General features: G+C 42.5%; 1 protein-coding gene across 1 annotated transcript in view; it reads right to left on the bottom strand.

The window, feature by feature from the left end:
* The window catches only part of CCDC7 (coiled-coil domain containing 7), a 340,456-nt gene that overhangs the window by 286,430 nt on the left and 29,814 nt on the right, over positions 1-24,212 (bottom strand). Inside the window, 7 exon segments of the mRNA XM_043538840.1 lie at positions 1,732-1,784; positions 1,786-1,808; positions 6,297-6,368; positions 8,707-8,771; positions 11,764-11,924; positions 13,687-13,719; positions 13,826-13,846. Of these exon segments, the coding sequence (XP_043394775.1) occupies positions 1,732-1,784; positions 1,786-1,808; positions 6,297-6,368; positions 8,707-8,771; positions 11,764-11,924; positions 13,687-13,719; positions 13,826-13,846 (428 nt within the window).

Genomic DNA, 24,212 nt, shown 5'->3' with positions numbered 1-24,212 from the left:
ACTAGTGGGTGGAGTCAGGCTGGGCTTACCCCACCCACCAAAAGTTGAGAGGTGGGAGAGAAAGTACAAAAGGCAGAGCTTCCAGCTCAGTTGGAGCCCAGCCAGGGAAGGAGGCAGAGGTACCTTGCTCACAGCAGGCCTCTGACTCTGCTGCCAAGCTCAAGCAGTGCCCTGACCCCAGAGGAGACTGAGTCCACAGGGAAGCGGCTGGGACTGCTGTTGGCAATCCACCCGGTGGGACAGAGGACACCCACAGAGCCAAGATATCGAACAAGGAGATGGTAGGAAGTGGCCCAGGGAGACTATACTGTAGTCCGGTTGGGTGGTTGCCTGAATCCAGGTCAGCATGTTGCAGCTGGATCCCTGCTGACCCAGTGGCAGAACACTCCGCCACAGTTAGGGCCCTGGGCAGGGACCCGGTGGAGTAGGGGGGACCAGAGTCCCCCTACCCACTTGCTGCCAACCCCACCCCTGGGGTGGTAGCCTCCCTGCCTATAGACCACTTGTTTGCTCCGCCCCTGCCCAAGGGCTGGAGCCCATAGCGTGCTTGTTTGCTCTGCCCTGACCGAGGGCCAAAGCCTATAGACTGCTTGTTTGCAGTGGCCCCTGCCTGAGGGCCAGAGCCCACAGATTGCTTGTTAGCTCTTCCTTGCCTGAGGGTCAGAGCCCACAGACTGTTTGGTGCTTTGCCCTGCTGAGAGGGTCAGGCTGCTCATACCTGATCTGCTAATTCCCCTGACATTAGGCTGTGACTGCAGTGACAAAGTGAGGCGGTGTGGCCTCCCACCAAACCAGAGGGGGAGAGATGCCTTCCCCCACACTACATTCAGTCACATGCACCTTCCCTAGCCACTTAAGACAGCTGGCATGAGTGACAGGACTTGAAGCCCAGAGAACAAGGTATGAAGCCGGTACGAGTACTAAACGGGAACCAGTTAATCCATGCTAATAAATACTTACTTTTAGTTTTAAACTATGTACAAAAACTCTAAATTAGCCTAAAACTAACACAACAGGTATTATGTACACTAAAGAGGAAAGGAATTGGAAATGCGAGCATAGCATCTCTAACAACAACAACTGATGGTAGGAAGGAAGGGGACTGGGGGCAGAGCCACCCTTTATACCTGCATGCAGTGGCACAAGGCAGCAGAGAGCACTCATGCCACCCTGATAGGTTACTGCTCAGGGGAAAATCTCTGACAATTGTGCATGAGGCATGCACACACCTACAGTGGAATGGACATGGACAATCACTCGAAGAAGAATTCTTTTTTCAGCCAGCTCTAATTAATTCTTCATATGAACTAGGGAAACACCATGGATCCAATCCATTGTTTTTGGAATTGCTGAAGATTACCACCATACAAAAACAGCCCTGATCAAATTCCTCAACCTGTATCTGAAAAAGGTGCAAGATATGCATAATTTAGTTTGAAAGATTAAATTTCTATAGTTCCCAAAAGCAAAAGCAACATTTGACAGATTAGGCAATGAGACCAGGAACAATGTGAACATTTCAGACATAATCAGCTATTGATATTATTCAACATAATAGCAATACTCAACATGTAGCAAGTAATTACTATGAATATGTAGGGCCTTTCAATTTAAATAGGTTTTATTTCTTGGCCTTCAGATTATCATTTTATGAGTCAATACACTGCCCTCTATCTCTATACACAGATGCCATGTACATAAATATATTTATCTGTTAGAAAAACTTCTTACCTTTGTAACTTATTTGTTTGTCTTTCAAATACTTTCATTATGTCTAGTATGCGATGCGCTCATTGTTTCAATTGTTTCTGTGGAAAAAAAATAAACTTGTAAAAAACTTCTCAGAAACTAAGTGATTGGGCAACAAAATGGCAAATGAAATTTAATGTGGATAAATGTAAAGTAATGCACATTGGAAAAAATAACCCCAACTATACATACAATATGATGGAGGCTAATTTAGCTACAACTAATCAGGAGAAGATCTTGGAGTCATCGTGGATAGTTCTCTGAAGACGTCCACGCAGTGTGCAGCGGCAGTCAAAAAGCAAACGGCATGTCAGAAATCATTTAAAAGGAATAGACAATAAGACGGAGAATATCTTATTGCCCTTATATAAATCCATGGTACGCCCACATCTTGAATACTGAGTACAGATGTGGTCCCCTCATCTCAAAAAGATATACTGCATTAGAAAAGGTTCAGAAAGGGCAACTAAAAATATTAGGGGTTTGGAACGGATCCCATATGAGGAGAGATTAAAGAGGGCTAGGACTTTTCAGCTTGGAAAAGAGGAGGCTGGGGGATAAGATAGAGGTATATAAAATCATGAGTGGTGTGGAGAAAGTGAATAAGGAAAAGTTATTTACTTGTTCCCATAATATAAGAACTAGGAGCCACCTAATGAAATTAATGGTAGCAGGTTTAAAACAAATATAAGGAAGTTCTTCTTCACTCAGTGCACAGTCAACCTGTGGAACTCCTTGCCTGAGGAGGTTGTGAAGGCTAGGACTATAACTGGGTTTAAAAGAGAACTGGATAAATTCATGGAGGTTAAGTCCATTAATGGCTATTAGCCAGGATGGGTAAGGAATGGTGTCCCTAGCCTCTGTTTGTCAGAGGGTGGAGATGGATGGCAGGAGTTTGAGGCACAAGTGGTATTTTCGTCCATCCTCCCCGTAGAAGGAAAAGGCCTGGGTAGAGACGGTCGAATCGTGGAAGTCAACAAATGGCTACGCAGGTGGTGTCGGAGAGAAGGCTTTGGATTCTTTGACCATAGGATAGTGTTACAAGAACGAGGATTGCTAGGCAGAGACAGGCTTCACCTAACGAAGAGAGGGAAGAGCATCTTCGCAAGCAGGCTGGCTAACCTAGTAAGGAGGGCTTTAAACTAGGTTCACTGGGGGAAGGAGACCAAAGCCCTGAGGTAAGTGGGGACGTGGGATACCGGGAGGAAGCACGAGCAGGAGAACGCGAAAGGGGAGGGCTCCTGCCTCATACTAAGAAAGCAGGACAAACAGCAAGTTATCTCAAGTGCCTATACACAAACGCAAGAAGCCTGGGAAACAAGCAGGGAGAACTGGAAGTCCTGGCACAGTCAAGGAATTATGATGTGATTGGAATAACAGAGACTTGGTGGGATAACTCACTTGACTGGAGTACTGTCATGGACGGATATAAACTGTTCAGGAAGGACAGGCAGGGCAGAAAAGGTGGGGGAGTTGCATTGTGTGTAAGAGAGCAGTATGACTGCTCAGAGCTCCGGTATGAAACTGCAGAAAAACCTGAGTGTCTCTGGATTAAGTTTAGAAGCAACAAGTGTGATGTCGTGGTGGGAGTCTGCTATAGGGCACTGGATCAGGGGGATGAGGTGGACAAGGCATTCTTCCGGAAACTAACGGAAGTTACTAGATCGCAGGCTCTGGTTCTTATGGGAGACTTCAATCACTCTGATATCTGCTGGGAGAGCAATACAGCAGTGCACAGACAATCCAGGAAATTTTTGGAAAGTGTAGGGACAAGTTCCTGGTGCAAGTGCTGGGGGAACCAACTAGGGGCAGAGCTCTTCTTGACCTGCTGCTCACAAACCAGGAAGAATTAGTAGGGGAAGCAAAAGTGGATGGGAACCTGGGAGGCAGTGACCATGAGATGGTAGAGTTCAGGATCCCGACATAGGGAAGAAAGGAGAGCAGCAGTATACGGACCCTGGACTTCAGAAAAGCAGGGACTTTGACTTTGACTCCCTCAGGGAACTGATGGGCAGGATCCCCTGGGAAAATAACATGAGGGGAAAAGGAGTCCAGGAGAGCTGGCTGTATTTTAAAGAATCCTTAGTGAGGTTACAGGGACAAACCATCCCGATGTGTAGAAAGAATAGTAAATATGGCAGGCGACCAGCTTGGCTTCACAGTGAAATCCTTGCTGATCTAAAACACAAAAAAGAAGCTTACAAGAAGTGGAAGATTGGACAAATGACCAGGAAAGAGTATAAAAATATTGCTCGGGCATGCAGGAGTGAAATCAGGAAGGCCAAATCACACCTGGAGGTGCAGCTAGCAAGGGATTTTAACAGTAACAAGAAGGGTTTCTTCAGGTATGTTGGCAACAAGAAGAAAGTCAAGGGAAGTGTGGGCCCCTTACTGAATGAGGGAGGCAACCTAGTGACAGAGGATGTGGAAAAAGCTAATGTACTCAATGCTTTTTTTGCCTCTGTCTTCACGAACAAGGTCAGCTCCCAGACTACTGCACTGGGCAGCACAGCATGGGGAGGAGGTGACTTGCTCTCTGTGAAGAAAAAAGTGGTTCGGGACTATTTAGAAAATCTGGACGAGCACAAGTCCATGGGGCCGGATGCACTGCATATGAGAGTGCTAAAGGAGTTGGCGGACGTGATGCATCCGAGAGTCCTAAAGGAGTTGGCGGATATGATTGCAGAGCCATTGGGCATTATCTTTGAAAACTCATGGCGATCGGGGGAGGTCCCAGACGACTGGAAAAAGGCTAATGTAGTGCCCATCTTTAAAAAAGGGAAGAAGGAGAACTACAGGCCAGTCAGCCTCACCTCAGTCCCTGGAAAAATCATGGAGCAGGTCCTCAAGAAATCAATTCTGAAGCACTTAGAGAAGAGGAAAGTGATCAGGAACAGTCAGCATGGATTCACCAAGGGCAAGTCATGCCTGACTAATCTAATTGCCTTCTATGATGAGAGAACTGGCTCTGTGGATGAGAGGAAAGCAGTGGACCTGTTGTTCCTTGACTTTAGCAAAGCTTTTGACATGGTCTCCCACAGTATTCTTGCCAGCAAGTTAAAGAAGTATGGGCTGGATGAATGGACTATAAGGTGGACAGAAAGCTGGCTAGATTGTCGGGCTCAACGGGTAGTGATCAATGGCTCCATGTCTAGTTGGCAGCCGGTATCAAGTGGAGTGCCCCAAGGGTCGGTCCTGGTGCCAGTTTTGTTCAATATCTTCATTAATGATCTGGAGGATGGTGTAGATTGCACCCTCAGCAAGTTTGCAGATGACACTAAACTGGGAGGAGAGGTAGATACTCTGGAGGGTAGGGATAGGATACAGCGGGCCCTAGACAAATTAGAGGATTGGGCCAAAAGAAATCTGATGAGGTTCAACAAGGACAAGGACAAGTGCAGAGAGCTGCACTTAGGACGGAAGAATCCCATGCACTGCTACAGACTAGGGACCGAATGGCTAGGCAGCAGTTCTGCAGAAAAGGACCCAGCGGTTACAGTGGATGAGAAGCTGGATATGAGTCAACAGTGTGTCCTTGTTGCCAAGAAGGCCAATGACATTTTGGGATGTATAAGTAGGGGCATTGCCAGCAGATCGAGGGACGTGATCGTTCCCCTCTATTCGACATTGGTGAGGCCTCATCTGGAGTACTGTGTCCAGTTTTGGGCCCCACACTACAAGAAAGATGTGGAAAAATTGGAAAACGTCCAGCTGAGGGCAACAAAAATGATTAGGGGACTGGAACACATGACTTATGAGGAGAGGCTGAGGGAACTGAGATTGTTTAGTCTGCGGAAGAGAAGAATGAGGGGGGATTTGATAGCTGCTTTCAACTACCTGAAAGGGGGTTCCAAAGAGGATGGATCTAGACTGTTCTCAGTGGTAGCAGATGACAGAACAAGGAGTAATGGTCTCAAGTTGCAGTGGGGGAGATTTAGGTTGGATATTAGGAAAAACTTTTTCATTAGGAGGGTGGTGAAACACTGGAATGCATTACCTAGGTAGTTGGTGGAATCTCCTTCCTTAGAAGTTCTTAAGGTCCGGCTTGACAAAGCCCTGGCTGGGATGATTTAGTTGGGGATTGGTCCTGCTTTGAGCAGGGGGTTGGACTAGATGACCTCCTGAGGTCCCTTCCAACCCTGACATTCTATGATTCCATGAGAGAGATCACTTCTTCATTACCTATTATGTTCACCCCCTCTGGGGCACCTGGCATTGGCCACTGTCGGTAGACAGGATACTGGGCTGGATGGACCTTTGGTCTGACCCGGTATGGCCATTCTTATGTTGTTCTTAAAACATTTATTTGCTACACAAGAGCTTTTAAAGGAAGTTACAGTCAGACTAACCCAGATTCAGCCATTTCCCAGTCCTATCAACCCTTTCTTTCTCAGATAAAAATCCCAAAGATGTGATCCTTGGACTCTGCCTGGTTCCCCTGGGTCTCAGTAGGATGATACAACCCATTACAGGGTAAAAAAAAAATCTAAAATATTTTGACTGACATTTTATGTTTTAGCAAATCTTTAGCAGTCTTAACAACTTACGTGGTGTCAGGTCATTTTCAAAAGCATGTGTCATGCTGACTACATCCTCAGTCCCATGTTTCATTACAAGATCTGGAACAGAATAGAGCAATGTTTACATTATTATACTGCTGGTCAGTAAAAAAGCCATATTATGCAATATTAACACAGATTATTTAAAAATATTTCTCAGAAAGGGTTGTGACGTTGCACTCTATATGATTTTATTAAAAATATGCTAATGAGAGTGAATATAATGTAACTGGAATATGCTTCATGCAAAAGGTCTCGTAAGAAATAATTACAAAGCTTATAATCTACTGAGTGTGGTCATCCTATTTGTATAAATGTATCACTCTTGTATCTGAAACTAGATATATGAAATAAAACTCTGCGGTCCTATTGTAGTTATGCAAAGTGTGGGCCATTAATGGTGCTTTGGAATCTTAATGGTTCCCATTAACCAGGACAATTGACTGTAGATGGCTCTGTTTTACTTGTAAGTCTTCCTGTATACCTGTGGGCTGGCAAGTGGGTAATGAAGTCTTACATTGACATGTGATCATGTCACCTGAACTGGAATCCATCTTTAAGCTGGTGCTTTTCCATTGAGAAGGAGGGGTGGGAACCCAGAGGGACAAAGGATTCCCGCCTTATGCAAAAGATGGGTGGAACAGAACAAAGGGGGCGGCCATCCTGAGAAATCCGCTAGCTACCACCTGAGCTGGAACAAGGGCTGTACCAGGGGAAAGGATTGTGCCCAGACTAGGAAGGCATCCAGTCTGAAAGAAATTTATTGAAACATCTCGGAGGGTGAGATTTTATCCGTATTCAGTTTTATTACTGTACTAGACTTAAACTTGCATGTTTTATTTTATTTGCTTGGTAATTCACTTTGTTCTGTCTGTTACTACTTGGAACCACTTAAATCCTACTTTCTGTATTTAATAAAATCGCTTTTTACTTATTAATTAACCCAGTGTATGTATTAATACCTGGGGGGGGCAAACAGCTGTGCATATCACTATCAGTGTTGTAGAGGGCGAACAATTTATGAATTTACCCTGTATATGCTTTATACAGGGTAAAACGGATTTATTTGGGGTTTGGACCCCATTGGGAGTTGGGCATCTGAGTGTAAAAGACAGGAACACTTCTTAAGTTGCTTTCAGTTAAGTCTGCAGCTTTGGGGCATGTGGTTCAGCCCCTGGGTCTGTGCTGGAGCAGACTGGCAAGTCTGGCTCAGCAAAACAGGATTCTGGAGTCCCAAGCTGGCAGGGAAAGCAGGAGTAGTAGTAGTCTTGGCACAATCAGTTGGCAGCCCCCAAGGCGGTTTCTGTGATCCAACCCGTCACAAGGGTATCCAACTTATATCACTAATTCACAAGTGAAAGCAGAATTGTGGTAATGTTATTAGTAGAAGGGTGGTGGGGTTCTTCTATTGACCCACCTTATTAGCAGAAGTTAGAATCCTGCACCAATCTACTGAATACATTCTGCTTTTACTTGTTGTGGGAGGAGCAACTCATTAACTCCATCAAAATATAAATGAGGTGAGAGTTACCTTCTTGTCGGAAGGAATTAAGGTTTGTGGCAGAGAAGTCTCTTATTAGAGGTCTCTGCATGCAATAACTAATCTTGGATAGAAATTTAAATTGAGATTCATGCTGTGTTGTTGCTGTTTCAACTACCAGTGAAACCAAACCTCAGGAAAGGGTAAGCTTGAAGAAGCTTTATACTGACTGTGTATAAGAAAGGAGTACTTGTGGCCACCTTAGAGACTAACCAATTTATTTGAGCATAAGCAACCGATGAAGTGAGCTATAGCTCACGAAAGCTTATGCTCAAATAAATTGGTTAGTCTCTAAGGTGCCACAAGTACTCCTTTTCTTTTGCGAATACAGACTAACACGACTGTTACTCTGAAACCTGACTGTGCATATTCTCTCTTTCCCCAAAATCACATTTCCCTGGATGGACAATATTTAGTCCTAAGTCATTGAAAGGTTTAAGATATGAACTTGTGAACCATTAAAGCTAGAAAAAGCTGGAAAGTCCTCCTTTTGGGTTTTAAAAGAGGTATTCTTCCAGTCCTGGAAGTATATGTTTTTAAAGTATATCACAGTGTTGTGATTTATAGAAAAAACTATATTATGTCATTTTCCTCTCTCTCTCTGAGGCAGTGAAGTGTATTCATACTAATTAATGCAGCCTGGCTTTAAAGATGGGCAAATTGAAAAAAACAGTACCACTCAAAATTGTAGAACTCTTTAAAACTAATTTGAACTATTTCTAAAATAATTCTTTCGTAAGTATACCGTACTAACAGAACACATGACAATATGGCTCTTTAATACCTTACATGAATAGAAGTGTTGACTTAAACCATTCTGCATTCCAAAACATGGAAATAAATCAATATCATTCTCACCTTCTAAAATAGCTTTTGGATCTCTATGACTTGATGATACTGGGCTTACTCGTTTTTTCTTTTCCCTGTCAAAATTTACAGTATTTCAAAGACTAAATCTAGTTTTAAAGAGATAATATCAAGTAGTAAAGAGCTAAAAATTGTACCCACCTCAAAATTGTTCCAATCTGATGAGGAAAGTCCTCCAGATTCTAAGGCCTATATTCTACCCTTGTTTCAGTGGTGAAATTCCCAGTGATGCCACTGGGAGTCTTATGAGAATAGAAGATAGCCCCAAATGATTTTTAATCTATTTATATTGCCAAGAAATGCACAAATGTAACTGTTTTATTCCACATATTTTGTGCTATCTTAAAAGTAAGAAAACATTGAAATGCACATGCACAAGAGAGCAGAGTTAAAGTTCTTAATCTTTTTGGGAGTCCAAATTTCAGCCATATTCTTGCAATCAGTTATTTGCATTAAAATATTTTTAAAAATAGGAAATAAAGGTAATTTATACATAAAATTGTATTCTTTACCTGCCTGTAAGCATTACTATACATTGTACAGCTTCTTAAGCACCACTATAAATAAGGTTTCCATCCTAAAACCTCATCTCTATGGCTTAATAATACAGTAACATTAAATGCAATTTATTGTGCCTTTCATAAAGATCCCAACGCACTTTAAAAAATATGTTCACACTATATAAATAGAACACTTCACCCGATATTGAAATCCAGCCTTCTCTAGGGTGAAACACTAGCAGCGTACACAAGCAACAGTGTTAGTGTAGGAAACAAAGAACACCATATACAATTGAAGATGCAGGGGTAACTACAATTTGTTCACTGTACCTGTACTCCCAAGCTGCATTTTATCAGGACTCTGGAGTTAATGTCTTATTCTAGTAAAAATGTCATGCAGGAGCGCTGGAACAGGGGCCATGCCCCCTCCCATTCCCCTCCCACTTTTTACCAGCCATAAGGGTGAGCAACAGGAAGAGGGGATGGAGAAAAGCAGAGAGGAGTGAGTGGGGGAGCAGGGTCTTGGGCAGAAGAGGGGGCGTAAGGGTGGTGGCTCAGGGAAAAGGGGTGGCATGAGGGTGGGGCCTCAGTGGGAATGGGCAGAATGAGGGCAGGGACTCAAGTGAGGGGACAGGGCCTAACGGAAGTGGTGTGACAAGAGGCCACAGTTCAGGCACTTGTGACCCCTACCCCCCACTTTTAAGGCGCTTCCTCTACTCCTTATGTCATGCAATCAATCCTGGAGTAGATTCCCACCAGTCTTTTAGTACTGAACAGAGAGGGGAATTCCAGTCCACCCTGTAGTCTTCCTGTCTTGGGCCCTGAATTTGAAGCAACAACCTGAGTTTGCTACCTAAATTCTGCCTTCCTAAAGCTATTTTCTCCTTCATGGTGAAACAGTCTCTACTTCTCTCTCTCTCACACACACACATACACACAGAAAGGACCACTAAACCTACAAATGGTTGAAAAACATACAATCCTTTTCCTCTCCAGAGAAGGATAAAGTAAATCCTTTAAATAGAATGCTACTGCAATGGCCACAATTTTGGCCAACACACCAGGGACATCCTGAGTTAAAAGCATGAGCTGTCACAGCTTGAGCTAAACAGACACACACACTATATCTGGGGCTATAAAACTCCTATCCTCTATGGATCAACATGGAGGGGAACCTGTAAGACAGATAGACAGACACACACACACCAGTGATTACACTAACACAGACATTGCCTTTTGCTCTTCAGAGCGGAGGAAGTCTTTCAAACGTATACTGAAGTGAGTAGTGTTAGAGTTGTGAGGATCTGACCTTCTCCAGCCCAACCCAGTCGCTGACCTGTTCATTTATTCCCATCCCCTAATTGTCAACCTGCCCTTGCTCATATGCTCCAGGATGGCTTTCTGAGAGGCTAACAGGCTTCAATGAGTTCGTGGTTAACCTTGCCCCACATACAGATTCCAGGCCTGATGTCCACACCTTTCAAACCCAGGAATGCTCCAGCCTCTCCTGGGTAGTATACCCCATCTCAATATTTTTAACAGACACAAGTGGTCAGGACTCTATGGGTATGTCTACACTACCCGCAAGATCGGCGGGCAGCGATCAATCCAACAGGGGTCAATTTATCATGTCTAAATCGACCCCCGAGTGCTCTCCCGTCGACTCCTGAACTCCAGCTCGGTGAGAGGCACAGGCAGAGTTGACGGGGGAGCGGCAGCAGTCCACTCACCGCGGTGAAGACACCACGGTAAGTCGATCTAAGTACGTCGACTTCAGCTACGTTATTCACATAGCTAAAGTTGCGTAACTTAGATCGACACCCCTGCCCTCCATGTACACCAGACCTAAGTATTATATTTCACCTGAAAGACTGCACCTCTAAAGTGCTGTACCACAGCATACCACTGGTAATTTTAGATGCACTTTTTAATCACAAATAGTCATTGATAACCCATTATTTAAAAAAAAATATTTACAGAACAGTAGAATAAAAAATGTACTTGAAACCAGTTTTTTTCATCCTTCACAGAGTATAAAGGAACTCCCCATTTTCCATCCTTGCCCCACCTTCAAAGGTTTCCATCCTGTTCACCAGAACTGGACTCCCCTTTGGAGGCATTCAGTGCCACTCCTCAGCTAGAAGAGTCAGTGTAGAGCAATTAAAAACATTTCACCTTCCTTGTGAAGAAGCAGTTTGATTTCACACATCTCCCAGCCTTAGTTCAGAAATAATATCTTAATTTCTCCTTTTCAGAAGTAGGGCAACTTGCATATTGCTATGGGGATTTTCTGGACCCACTTAAAAGTCACATTTTTATATAATTTAATTTAAACTCTGTCACTCTTAAATCTTCAAACTATGGTTCAATTTCTGCTTTGGAACATAAGGTCAGAAGTATATGCAAAAGCACATTTAAATAGGCAATTTTCCCTATATTTATTTGTACATTATAGATCAAAAGAACATTTTCAAATACTCAATTTTCTTCTGTATTTCACTCTTCCTCTATATTTAGTAATCCTAATACTATTTTACAGTTCTCTTACTGCTTGGCTGCAGGAATCTGGATGGACTTGGGCAGATCTTGAACACGGCCTTTCAGTTCTTCAAGCTTTTTGATGCGTTGCACTAATTTAGCAATGTTATTTGTTATGTCTTTATCAGCCAAAGGAAGCTGCCAATCTGGAACAAGTTCATCTTCTCCTAGCTGAAAGATCATTAGACACTGAAATATTCAATCTCTTAAAATCTATTTACAATACAGTGAGAAAATAAGCATTTGTTACAAAATGTTTTTCTCCATAGCCATAAGCGAGCATAAATCTTTAAAAAGCTAGTATTTTACATCTCTGTTTATAGAACTTACATAGTAAGAAATAGTGTTGGTGGTTTGTTTGCTTTTTGCAACTGATTGTCAGATGGTCTGTTCACACACCACAGATGCTCAAAATGGATGGCTGACTCTGTATTCTGATTCTTTTCAACAAAAAATATAATGAACTAACCATGTCAGCTGAATATTTTTAATATTATTGAACATCTTGCTATATATTATAGATCATACAAGGGAAGCAAGAACTATAAGGAGTTCAAATACTAATGTTCTCTAGAAATTTTCAGAAAGGTTTCTTGTGAAAAAGGATTCTAAAGGTTTCATAGAAAGCTATTCAAAATGCAATAAAGTACTTTCTCTAACAAACTACATTACCAAGGATAGCCCTGAGCAATTGTTTTTGGTGGTGTGATTCTTTGTTTGTTTTGTTGATTGTTTTTTTAAGAGAAAAGTCACAATTTCTGACCTTACCAGCAGAGTCTCAACCGTAACTATAATGTATTTATATATGAGTAGGGGCGGCAGGTTTGTAGAAATTTTGGTGGTGCCCAGAACACCCAGAACCCGCCGCGCCCCCCCCCCCCCACAAACTCCCCACACACACCTGCCTAAGGCTCTGGGAGGGAGTTTGGATGGGGAGAGGGTCTGGGGTTCAGGCGATTGGGGTGCACGAGGGGGTGGGGATGCAGGCTCTGAGAGGGAGTTTGGGTGCAGAAGGGGTGAGAGGTCAGGCTCTGAGAGGGAGTTTGGGTGCAGGGGGTCGGGCTCTGGGAGGGAGTTTGGTGGAGGACGGGGTCTAGGGTGCAGGCTCTGGGATGGAGTTTGGGTGCAGGCTCTGGGCTGGGGCAGGGGATTGGGGTGCAGGCTCTGGAAGGGAATTTGGGTGCAGAAGGGGTGAGAGGTCGGGCTCTGGGAGGGAGTTTGGGTGGGAGAGGGGGTCTGGAGTGCAGGATCTGGGAATGAGTTTGGGTGCTGGGTGCAGGCTCTGGGCAGGGTGCAGGACGGGGTGGGTGTGTAGGCTCTGGCAGGGAGTGTGGGGACAAAAGTAGGTGCAGGGGACAGGTGGGAGTGCAAGAGGGAGTTGGGGGGGAGGGGATGCGGGGTGCAGGTTCTGGAAGTTGATGGGGGGGGGTTCGATGCTCACCTGGTGCACCCCCTCCGGCAGCGGCTCCTAGGTGGGGCAGGCCTGGGGGTCTCCTCACGCTGCTGTCTGCAGGCACCACCCCTGCAGCTTCCCATTAGCCGCAGGGGCATTTGAGGCGGGGGCAGCGCGCAGCAGCACAACCCCCTCACACGGGCTGCGAGGACCTGCCTGCAGCCACATGGAATGAGTGCGCGGGAAGCCACTCAGCCCCCCTGAGCTGCTGGGTAGTGGCGGGAGCCCCCAGGCTGTTTTAAATCACTCAGGGGCGGCAGGTGGGGCCAGGGGAAGTGCGGGGGGGAGGTGGGAAAGTTTGCTGGAGCCAGGTCCCTGGGACAGGAATATTCCTGGTGCCCGGGCACCACGGGCCCATAAAACTCGCCTCCCATGTATATGAGAGCTAGGGAGGTGATTAAGACATTCACTATATCCCAGTTCTTTCTTATGAAAACTAAGCCAAAACTAAAACCAACAATTTTTAGGTGTTAGGTTTACCTCTTCCATCTGCTGAACTACCTTTCCAAACCACTTTAAGAGAAAAATATAAAGATTATCAGCCACTGGCAATCAAAATTCTACTTCAAAATAAAAGCATGATAATGACAAAATATGTATGTCAAAACAAAATTCTTACCTTAAGCAAAGATTCTAATAGCTAGAAAGACAAAAATTAAGATCATTAAGGATTTTAAACAAACATACTATAACTAGAATTAAAGTATTATAAGTATGCCATATATATGGTAATTCATCATTAGACAAGTTTACCTATTTGAATACAACCAACTTTTTCAGAGAGAATCAGTCACCATCATCATTTCTACCATGACAAGATGACAATATGTAAGGTTCTTACAAGAGAAAAACAAGAGTTTGATTTAAAAGGTACTGCTTTATTCTGACAGATTCAAGTGCATGCGGTAAACAATACTTTTATTTAACCCACCTATTTAATACACATTTTAATACCCAACTTTTGACACCAAGCATTCTGTACTTCCTGTTTACGGGAAAATAAATATAATGGCCAAGTACAGCTCTGGTATTCCATTTTTTAAAGAGGAATGGGGAGTGTGAAGTGTCGAGAGAGAGTAAATAAATATTGGTGAAGCTGGTAGCAGAACATTTAAGAAAGAAGGGAAAGGCTTAACAAATGGAAGAGAGGAATAAAAATGTTTAAGGTAATACCAAATAAAATAGAATATTGAAGAGTAAAGTAAGGTGAAGAGAAGCAGTTCAGACAAGGAAAAAATGTTTTTAAGATAAAGGAAATAAACAGAAGGAGAGAAATGGTTTTAGGGAAGGAAAAAACCCTAGAGAGAATCAAATCTCACCACCTGTGCAAAATGTTCTAGGGGTTACAGTGGACGAGAAGCTGGATATGAGTCAACAGTGTGCTCTTGTTGCCAAGAAGGCCAATGGCATTTTGGGATGTATATGTAGGGACATTGCCAGCAGATCGAGGGACGTGATCATTCCTCTCTATTCAACATTGGTGAGGCCTCATCCGGAGTACTGTGTCCAATTTTGGGCCCCACACTACAAGAACGATGTGGAAAAATTGGAAAGAGTCCAGCGGAGGGCAACAAAAATGATTAGGGGACTGGAACACATGAGGAGAGGCTGAGGGAACTGGGATTGTTTAGTCTGCAGAAGAGAAGAATGAGGGGGGATTTGATAGCTGCTTTCAACTACCTGAAAGGGGGTTCCAAAGAGGATGGATCTAGACTGTTCTCAGTGGTAGCAGATGACAGAACAAGGAGTAATGGTCTCAAGTTGCAGTGGGGGAGGTTTAGGTTGGATATTAGGAAAAACTTTTTCACTAGGAGGGTGATGAAACACTGGAATGTGTTTCCTAGGGAGGTGGTAGAATCTCCTTCCTTAGATATTTTTAAGGTCAGGCTTGACAAAGACCTGGCTGGGATGATTTAGTTGGGTCCTGCTTTGAGCAGGGGGTTGGACTAGATGACCTCCTGAGGTCCCTTCCAACCCTGATATTCTATCATTCTATGATTCTATGCACTGGACTCCCACACCGAGGACTTCATGTGATACTATTGTTTTGTTCATATCTTTTTTTAAAGGGGTTAATTTTAATTCAAGTAAGCAAAATGACTGAACTGCACAATCTCTCCTAACTCATTCATTGCAAGCCCTCACAGGGCTTTTGTCTACAATGGACTCTGAGGAGTTCTCTGTTTAAATACATCCTTTCTACTGTTAAACCAGATGATCACTTCCTATTTTAAATTTAAAAATCCATTAACCTTCTAGTTTTATCAGATGTACTCTATATGATTCTGGATCCTCCCTATCACTACAATATTTCATAATGGCTTAACATTTCTCACTGTTTAACATTTTTTTTCCAGTAGTTCATACACTCTGTGCTAGGCATCGCCAAACAAAAAAGGAGGCACAGATTCAAACCAAGCAACAAATTTTCCATCTAATAAAGGTGAACATTTTAAATATTTTTTTTCAATTCCCTAAGCCTTCTTTTAAAAAAAAATAGAATTAGCATTATGCTAATTAAATCTCTATTTTTAGTATTTGTATAAACTACTTATACCCTAATATAACTCTCACTCATCATCCCCTGGGATGTAGGGGTGTCACATTGAACTCCAGTAACCTCCTGTGGCTCCAGCTTTCCTCTCTTGGAGGGAATAACATTGCAACAAGTTGACTTTATGGTGGAGTAAAAAGAGTTGTGAGAAAAGGGGCTTTAGTTGTTTGAGAAGTACTTAGGAAGATTCCAACTCTCCAAATATAATATAACATTTTCTCAAATATTCTTGAGAGATGTTGAGAGTTTAGATACTTTTAAAGTAGGGCTGTCAAGCGATTAAAAAAATTAATTGCGATTAATCGCACTGTTAAACAATAATAAAATACCATTTATTTAAATATTTTTGGATGTTTTCTACATTTTCAAATATATTTATTTCAATTACAACACAGAATACAAAGTGTACAGTGCTCACTTTATATTTATTTTTGATTACAAGTATTTGCACCATAAAAAAAAACAAAAGAAATAGTATTTTTCAATTCCCCTAATATAAATACTGTAGTGCAATCTCTTTATCATGAAAGTTGAACTTATAAATGTAGAATTATGTACAAAAAACCTGTATTCAAAAATACAACAATGTAAAACTTTAGAGCCTACAAGTCCACCCAATCCTAACTTCTTGTTCAGCCACTCACTCAGTCAAACAAGTTTGTTTACATTTACAGGAGATAATACTGCCTGCTTTTTGTTTACAATGTCACCTGAAAGTGAGAACAGGCATTCTCATAGCACTGTTGTAGCTGGCATCACAAGATATTTACGTGCCAGATGCACTAAAGATTCATATGTCCCTTCATGCTTCAACTACCATTCCAGGGGACATGCATCCATGCTGTTGACAGGTTCTGCTCGATAACAATCCAAAGCAATGCGGACCAACGCATGTTCATTTTCATTCTCTGAGTAGATGCCATCAGCAGAAGGTTGATTTTCTTTTTTGGTGATTCGGGTTCTGTAGTTTCCGCATCTAAGTGTTGCTCTTTTAAGACTTCTGAAAGCATGTTCCACACCACAGCCCTCTCAGATTTTGGAAAGCACTTCAGATTTTTAAACCTTGGGTTGAGTGCCGTAGCTATCTTTAGAAGTCTCACATTTGGTACCTTCTTTGCATTTTGTCAGATCTGCAGTGAAAGTGTCCTTAAAATGAACAACATGTGCTGGGTCATCATCCAAGACTATATGAAATACATGGCAGAATGTGGGTAAAACAGAGCAGGGGGCATACAATTCTACCCCAAGGAGTTCAGTCACAAATTTAATTAACGCTTTATTTTTTTTAATGAGCGTCATCATCATGGAAGCATGTCCTCGGGAATGGTTGCTGAAGCATGAAGAGGCATACGAATGTTTACTGTATCTGGCTCATAAATACATTGCAATGCCGGCTACAAAAGTGCCACGCAAATGCCTGTTCTCACATTCTAGTAACAATGTTAATAAGAAGAGGGCAGTATTATCTCCTGTAAATGTAACTAAACTTGTTTGTCTTAGTGATTGGCTGAACAAGAAGTAGGACTGAGTGGACCTGTAGGCTCTGAAGTTTTACATTGTTTTGTTTTTGAGTGCAGATATGTAAAAAAAAAAATCTACATTTGTAAGTTGCACTTTCACAACAAAGAGATTGCACTATAGTACTTGTATGAGGTGAACTGAAAACTACTATTTCTTTTGTTTATCATTTTTACAGTGCAAATATTTGTAATCAAAAATAATATACTCGTTGATTTCAATTACAACACAGAATACAATATATATGAAAATGTAGAAAAACATCCAAAATATTAAATACATTTCAATTGGTATTCTATTGTTTAGCAGTGCAATTAAAACTGCGATTAATTGTGATTAATTTTTTTGAGTTAATCGCATGAGTTAACTGCGATTAATCAACAGCACTAATTTTAAGTATTCAGAAGAAAATTGTGATATTTTTAAATTATGGATTGTTGCAAAGTAAATTTAAAAATCTTTAGGAAATATGTGCGCCTATAATTTTGCTTATTTTTACCATATACTTTTGTAAATTCTGTGACGGTAGTAAAATATGTTGTCAAGGTTCCTCCCCCACTCTGAACTCTAGGGTACAGATGTGGGGACCTGCATGAAAACCTCCTAAGCTTACTTTTACCAGCTTAGGTTAAAACTTCCCCAAGGTACAAATTAATTTTATCCTTTGCCCTTGGAATATCCACTGCCACCACCAAACTCTAACTGGGTTTACTGGGAAACGTAGTTTGGACACGTCTTTCCCCCCAAAATCCTCCCAACCCTTGCACCCCACTTCCTGGGAAAGGTTTGGTAAAAACCCTCACCAATTTGCATAGGTGACCACAGACCCAAACCCTTGGATCTGAGAACAATGAAAAAGCATTCAGTTTTCTTACAAGAAGACTTTTAATAGAAGTAAAGAAATCCCCTCTGTAAAATCAGGATGGTAGATACCTTACAGGGTAATTAGATTCAAAACACAGAGAATCCCTCTAGGCAAAACCTTAAGTTACAAAAAAGACACACAGACAGGAATAGTCATTCTATTCAGCACAGTTCTTTTCTCAGCCATTTAAAGAAATCATAATCTAACACATACCTAGCTAGATTACTTACTAAAAGTTCTAAGACTCCATTCCTGTTCTATCCCTGGCAAAAGCAGCATATAGACAGCCACAGACCCTTTGTTTCTCTCCCTCCTCCCAGCTTTTGAAAGTATCTTGTCTCCTCATTGGTCATTTTGGTCAGGTGCCAGCGAGGTTACCTTTAGCTTCTTAACCCTTTACAGGTGAGAGGATTTTTCCTCTGGCCAGGAGGGATTTTAAAGGGGTTTACCCTTCCCTTTATATTTATGACATATGTGTAATATGAATAGGACCTAGCTGAAACAGACAATTTATTATTACCCTATATTCTAATTACTGAGAACCTGAACATGCAAAACTTTACTCATGCTGAGTAGTCCTCACTCACACAAGATGTCCCTTTGATTTCAAAAGGGATGCTCAGGAGAGTAAGGTATACCGGAACGCACTTGTGCATTCATGTCAAATTCATTATAACATTTTTATAAGTTAAAAAAGCATAGAATCATAGAAGATTAGGGTTGGAAGAAACCTCCAGAGGTCATCTAGTCCAACCCCCTGCTCAAAGCAGGACCAACCCCAACTAAATCATCCCAGCCAGGGCTTTGTCAAGCCAGGCTTTAAAAACCTTTAAGGATGGAGATTCTTCCACCTCCTAAGGTAATCCATTCCAGTACTTCACCACCCTCTTAGTGAAATAGTTTTTCCTAATATCCAACCTAGACCTCCTCCAGTACAATTTGAGACTCTTGCTCCTTGTTCTGTCATCTGCCACCACTGAGAACAGTCTAGCTCCATCCCCTTTGGAACCCCCCTTCAGTTAGTTGAAGGCTGCTATCAAATCCCGCCCCCCTTCTTTTCTGCAGACTAAATAAGCCCAGTTCCTTCAGCCTCTTCTCCTAAGTCATGGGCCCCACCCCCTTTCTCTAGTGCAAAACCCCTTTGAGAACCCAGGAAGGCGCACTTGGGAATTCCTTCCTGTGGGGTACCCTCAAGCCCTTTCATCCTCAAGCCCTTTCACACCCCCTCTGGGGAAGAGCTGAGAAAGAAAAGAAAAAAAAGAAAATTAGGTGTGGCCACCAGCTAATTAAACAACATGTGCACAAACCTCTTAACACACAAAAATTCAATTCTGTTCTTAAAAAAGGTAAATCTTATTAATAAATAAAAGAAGAAAATACATCTGGGAACTTAGGCTTTTGCTAGATTTAAAAAAAATAAGACAACTACAAGGATTAAGCATCAAGAATAGCTCTCTTGAGGTCCAGCTTAAAGGTTACAAGCAAAACAAAAGCACCTGTGGTTAGCACAGAGAAATCCACAAGCTATAAAGAAATAAAAGGGATAAACCTAATCGTGTCTTCCTAGACATTTCCTGATCTACTTACATATCTAGAGTTTTAGATGAGTAGTTTCTAGGTATGAGACTGATGATTTTTCATACCTGGCCCAAGCTTCTCACAGCATAACTGCTCCCTGTCTGCCTCTCCCCGAGAATAACAGACAGACAAAAGGGGAGTCTTCTTTCAATTTTAAAAAGTTCTAGCCTTCCCATTGACTCTTTTGGCCAGGTGCCCACTCAATTCCTTTTACCTATGCATAGCAGTGAGACTTTTTAATCCTTTACAGGTAGAGCAATTAGAGAACAGCTACTAAGAGGGATTTTATAGCTACTGGCTGGCTGGGTGTCCATAAAAGGGAGCTACACCCCCTCCCTTCATTTATCACAACAGGTGCAACACATCTCAAAGAATAACAGTTACTGAACTAGTTAGTAATCTTTTTTTTTCTTTGTGCACATATGCATTCCACTCTTGGTGACTCACAAGCCGTGACAACAGGAGGTAAGATCAGGGTCTACTTTCAATAATGATGGGAGAACAACTAGTCCAACTCTAGCATTGTCTCTGGAGTCTTGAGCAACAGCATAATGGAAGACAAATGTGTGGACCAAGGACCAGGATATCACTCTACAAATGTCTGCAATTGGAACATGAGCCAGAAAAGTCCCTGAGGCCAATTGTGACCTCATCGAATAAGCTGAGACTCTTCTTGGCAGGGTGACATTAGCCAGGTCATAGCACATGAGTATGTGCTATCCAAAAAGAAATTATCTGGGTGGAGTCTGATTGTCCTTTTATTTTGTCTTTCACTGCTACAAAAAGTTGGGAGGACTTACCTGTTTCTGTCCAGGTAGAATGGCAAAGCTCTTCTGACATCCAGGACATGCAAACACTCCTCTTCCATGTTTGAATGTGGTTTTGAGTAGAATGCAGGCAAATAAATTGGCTGTTTGATATGGAAAGATGACACCACCTTTGGAATGAACCTCGAAAGAGGATGCAGGTAGACCTTGCCCTTAAAGAGTATCATATAGGGAGGTCTACATTAAGGCATGCAGCTCTCCTACTCTTCTGGCTGAGGTGATGGCAACCACAAATGCCACTTTCATTGACAGATGCATCAGAGAGCAAGTAGCCAATGGCTTAAACAGGGGACCCATAAGTCTTCACAATACTAAGTTTCTATTCAGTGATTACTTGAGCTAACACCCCTGGTTTAGGGGCTAATCCTTAGATATTATGTAGGAACAGTGTTGCAGTGAAAGACAACACAAACACTGCACTAGCAGTGAGGTTCCCTGAAACCTGCTGAAATCACTATGGTTAAGAGGTGGAACCTCATAACATGACATTGCAGACAGAAATAGCAGTGAGCTGCAGGCAAAGGCAGAGAAAAACATTGGCAGCAATGACCAGCAGCAGCAGAGAAAACCAGTGGCAGCTGAGAGCCAGTTGCAGTGGTGGCAGCAGCAAGAGAGGGTCTATTTTACAACCCCAGGGATCAGAGGTGAACCCATGTAATGCAGTTCTGAACTCTGGGTATTCGCTCACCAAAGACAGTCAACTGTGAGTGGGATCCAATGGAGGGAAACAGGAGTGGCATGTTAAAGGGACACTCATTTGTCAGACTTTCACACTGCAAGGTGGGAAACTGAGGCAAAAGATGCTGTCCAATGTACTGAAGGGAGGGTGTTTAGTTATGGTTACATGTTTTTGAATTGTGGTTGTGGTGTTTTCACAAATTAATACTTGGGTTGCCTTTCCTTTTTTCAATAAAAGTTTTCTTTTATTATACAGAGACTGGTGCTTACAAGTGAGAAAGTATTGCCTCTCAGAGGCACCGGGGTGGTGTTAGGTTTTCCCAGATTATTGGATGGGGGCTTGAGCTTGTTCTGTTTTGTATTATGAAGCGGAACCCGTGGATATTGAACCCAATCCTTGTTACTGCCGACACCACCTGGTAGAAGGTTTACAACTAAGTGAAGGGATTGTAGGCACGGGTGGAATAGGCAACCATGATCTTGGAGACTAGGTCTGAGTCTAGTGGAAGTGAGATTGGGAGGTTTCACTGACAGCTCCAGGAGAGTGGAGAACCAGTGCTGGCGTGCCCATGCTGGAGCTCTGACTATGACTCTGGCCTGATCCCACCTTATCTTTAGCAACACCCTGTGAATAAGCAGGACTGATGGACAAGAGTAGAGGAGTAAAATTGAATCTGTCTGGTGAACCTGGACTGTGACCCTATAAGGAACAGAACTTCTGACACTTTCTGTTGATTCTTGTTGCAAATAGGTCTACTTGGAGAAACCCTCACCGCAAGAAGATGTATCTGGCCACATCTGGATGAAAAGACCATTCATGGTGACTCGTAAATGATCTGCTCAGGTGGTCCACTAGTTCATTTTGGAACCCCGGAACGCAAAAGGCCTCTACATCTATTTATTTGGCAATACAGACAGAAAGCCAAGCAGAGTTGCCTTATGACAGAGTGTAAAAGAGTGGACTCCTCCCTACTTGTTGTGATAGAATATTGCTGCTATGTTGTCTGTGAGAATTAATAGGCTGCTTCCCTTGATCTGTGACAGAAACATTTGGCACGCCAGTCTAATAGCTTTACACAACAAAGTCAGAGAGCTGAAAGCTAAGTCTTCTGTGCACCATTGCCCCTGAGTCTGTAGAGAACCCAGATGGGCTCCCCATACTAGGGCAGATGTATCTGTTACTAACATGAGCATAAGTTGCAAGCAGACAAATGGAATGCCTATACATACATTGGCTGGATTTGTCCACCAATGTAGGGAGGTGAGGAATGAGAGAGCACTCTCACCATTGAATCTAGCTGATGGTGGCTTGGCAAGTAGACTGATGCCAGCCAACCCTGCAGAATTCTGACGCACAGTCTGGCATATTGAGCCCACGTAAATGCATAAGGCCATATGCCCCAGAACCCTCAAAACAATTGCTTGGTACTTCCCAGGTGTCTTGAAGGGCCCAGACCTAGAGCTGAAGCAGCAGGAAGGGGACTTATTTTTTGACAGGTCCTGTTGAAGAGGTGGAACACAAAAGCAGTGTGTTTATTGGGGTCAACAGTAGTTTCTGACCGGGGCAGGTGTATATAAATATAGGGACTTTTCAGTGGTTCTGGAGTCTTTAAGCCCGTGGAGCTTGTTGTCCGTCAGGTTCAAGAAGAACCCACAAGCGGCAAGTCCTGAATAATATTCTGCACTTCATATGGAAGACCAGAAGACTGTAACCAGGAGGATCTCTGCATAAACAAACTAGGGAAATACAACCTAGATGGAGCTACTATAAGGTGGGTGCATAACTGATTGGAAAACCAGACAGTAATTTTTCAGTGTTTTACATTCAAGCTGGAAGGACATACCAAGGGGGTCCCTTGGGGATCTGCTCTGGGTCCGGTTCTGTACAAGGTCTTCATCAATTATTTAGATAATGGCATAGAGAGTACACTTATAAAGTTTGCGGATGATACCAAGAAGGGAGGGGTTGCAAATGCTTTGGGAGATCAGATTAAAATTCAAAATGATATGGACAAACTGGAGAAATGGTTTGAAGTAAGTAGGATGAAATTCAATAAGGACAAATGCAAAGTACTCCACTTAGGAAGGAATAATCAGTTGCACACATACAAAATGGGAAATGACTGCCTAGGAAGGAGTACTGCAAAAAGTAATCTGGGGGTCATAGTGAGTTACACTGTTCACTCATATTTACATTTTAACACAGTTGAGGGGGGAAAAAAGCAAACATCATTCTGGGATGTATTAGCAGGAGTGTTGTAAGCAAGACATGAAAAATAATTATTTCTATCTACTCCGCACTGATTAGGCCTCAAGTGGAGTATTGTGTCCAGTTCTGGGTGCCATATTTCAGGAAAGGCGTGGACAAATTGGAGAAAGGACCAGAGAAGAGCAACAAAAATGACTAAAAGTCTAGAAAACCTGACCTGTGAAGGAAGATTGAAAAAATTGGGTTTGTTTAGTCTTGAGAAAAGAAGAATAAGAGGGGACGTGATAATAGTTTTCAATTACATAAAAGGTTGTTACAAGGACGAGGGAGAGAAATGTTTCTCCTTAATCTCTACGGATATGACAAGAAGCAGTGGTCTTAAATTTCAGTAAGGGAGGTTTAGGTTAGACATTAGGAAAAACTTCCTGTCAGGGTGGGTAAACACTGGAATAAATTGCCTAGGGAGGTTGTGGAATCTCCATCATTGGAGATTTTTAAGAGCAGGTTATACAAACACCTGTCAGGGATGATCTAGATAATACTTAGTCCTGCCATGAGTGCAGGAGACTGGACTAGATGACCTCTCAAGGTCCCTTCCAGTCCTACGATTCTATGGTAACCACAGATGCTATTCTAATTGCTGATCCTGCTGCATCCAGCCCAGTCTGCAGCAATGTTCTTGCAACTAGTCTGCCCTCACTGACCAGGAAAGAGTACTTGTGTTCTTCAGAAGCCGTTCTTTGAATTTCTCCATGGAGCTCCATAAATTAAGACTGT

Source organism: Chelonia mydas, chromosome 2 (assembly GCF_015237465.2).
Source record: "Chelonia mydas isolate rCheMyd1 chromosome 2, rCheMyd1.pri.v2, whole genome shotgun sequence".
Taxonomy (NCBI): Eukaryota; Metazoa; Chordata; order Testudines; family Cheloniidae; genus Chelonia; species Chelonia mydas.
The sequence above is the reverse complement of the archived record's forward strand: the minus strand, read 5'-3'. Positions and strand labels throughout refer to the sequence as shown.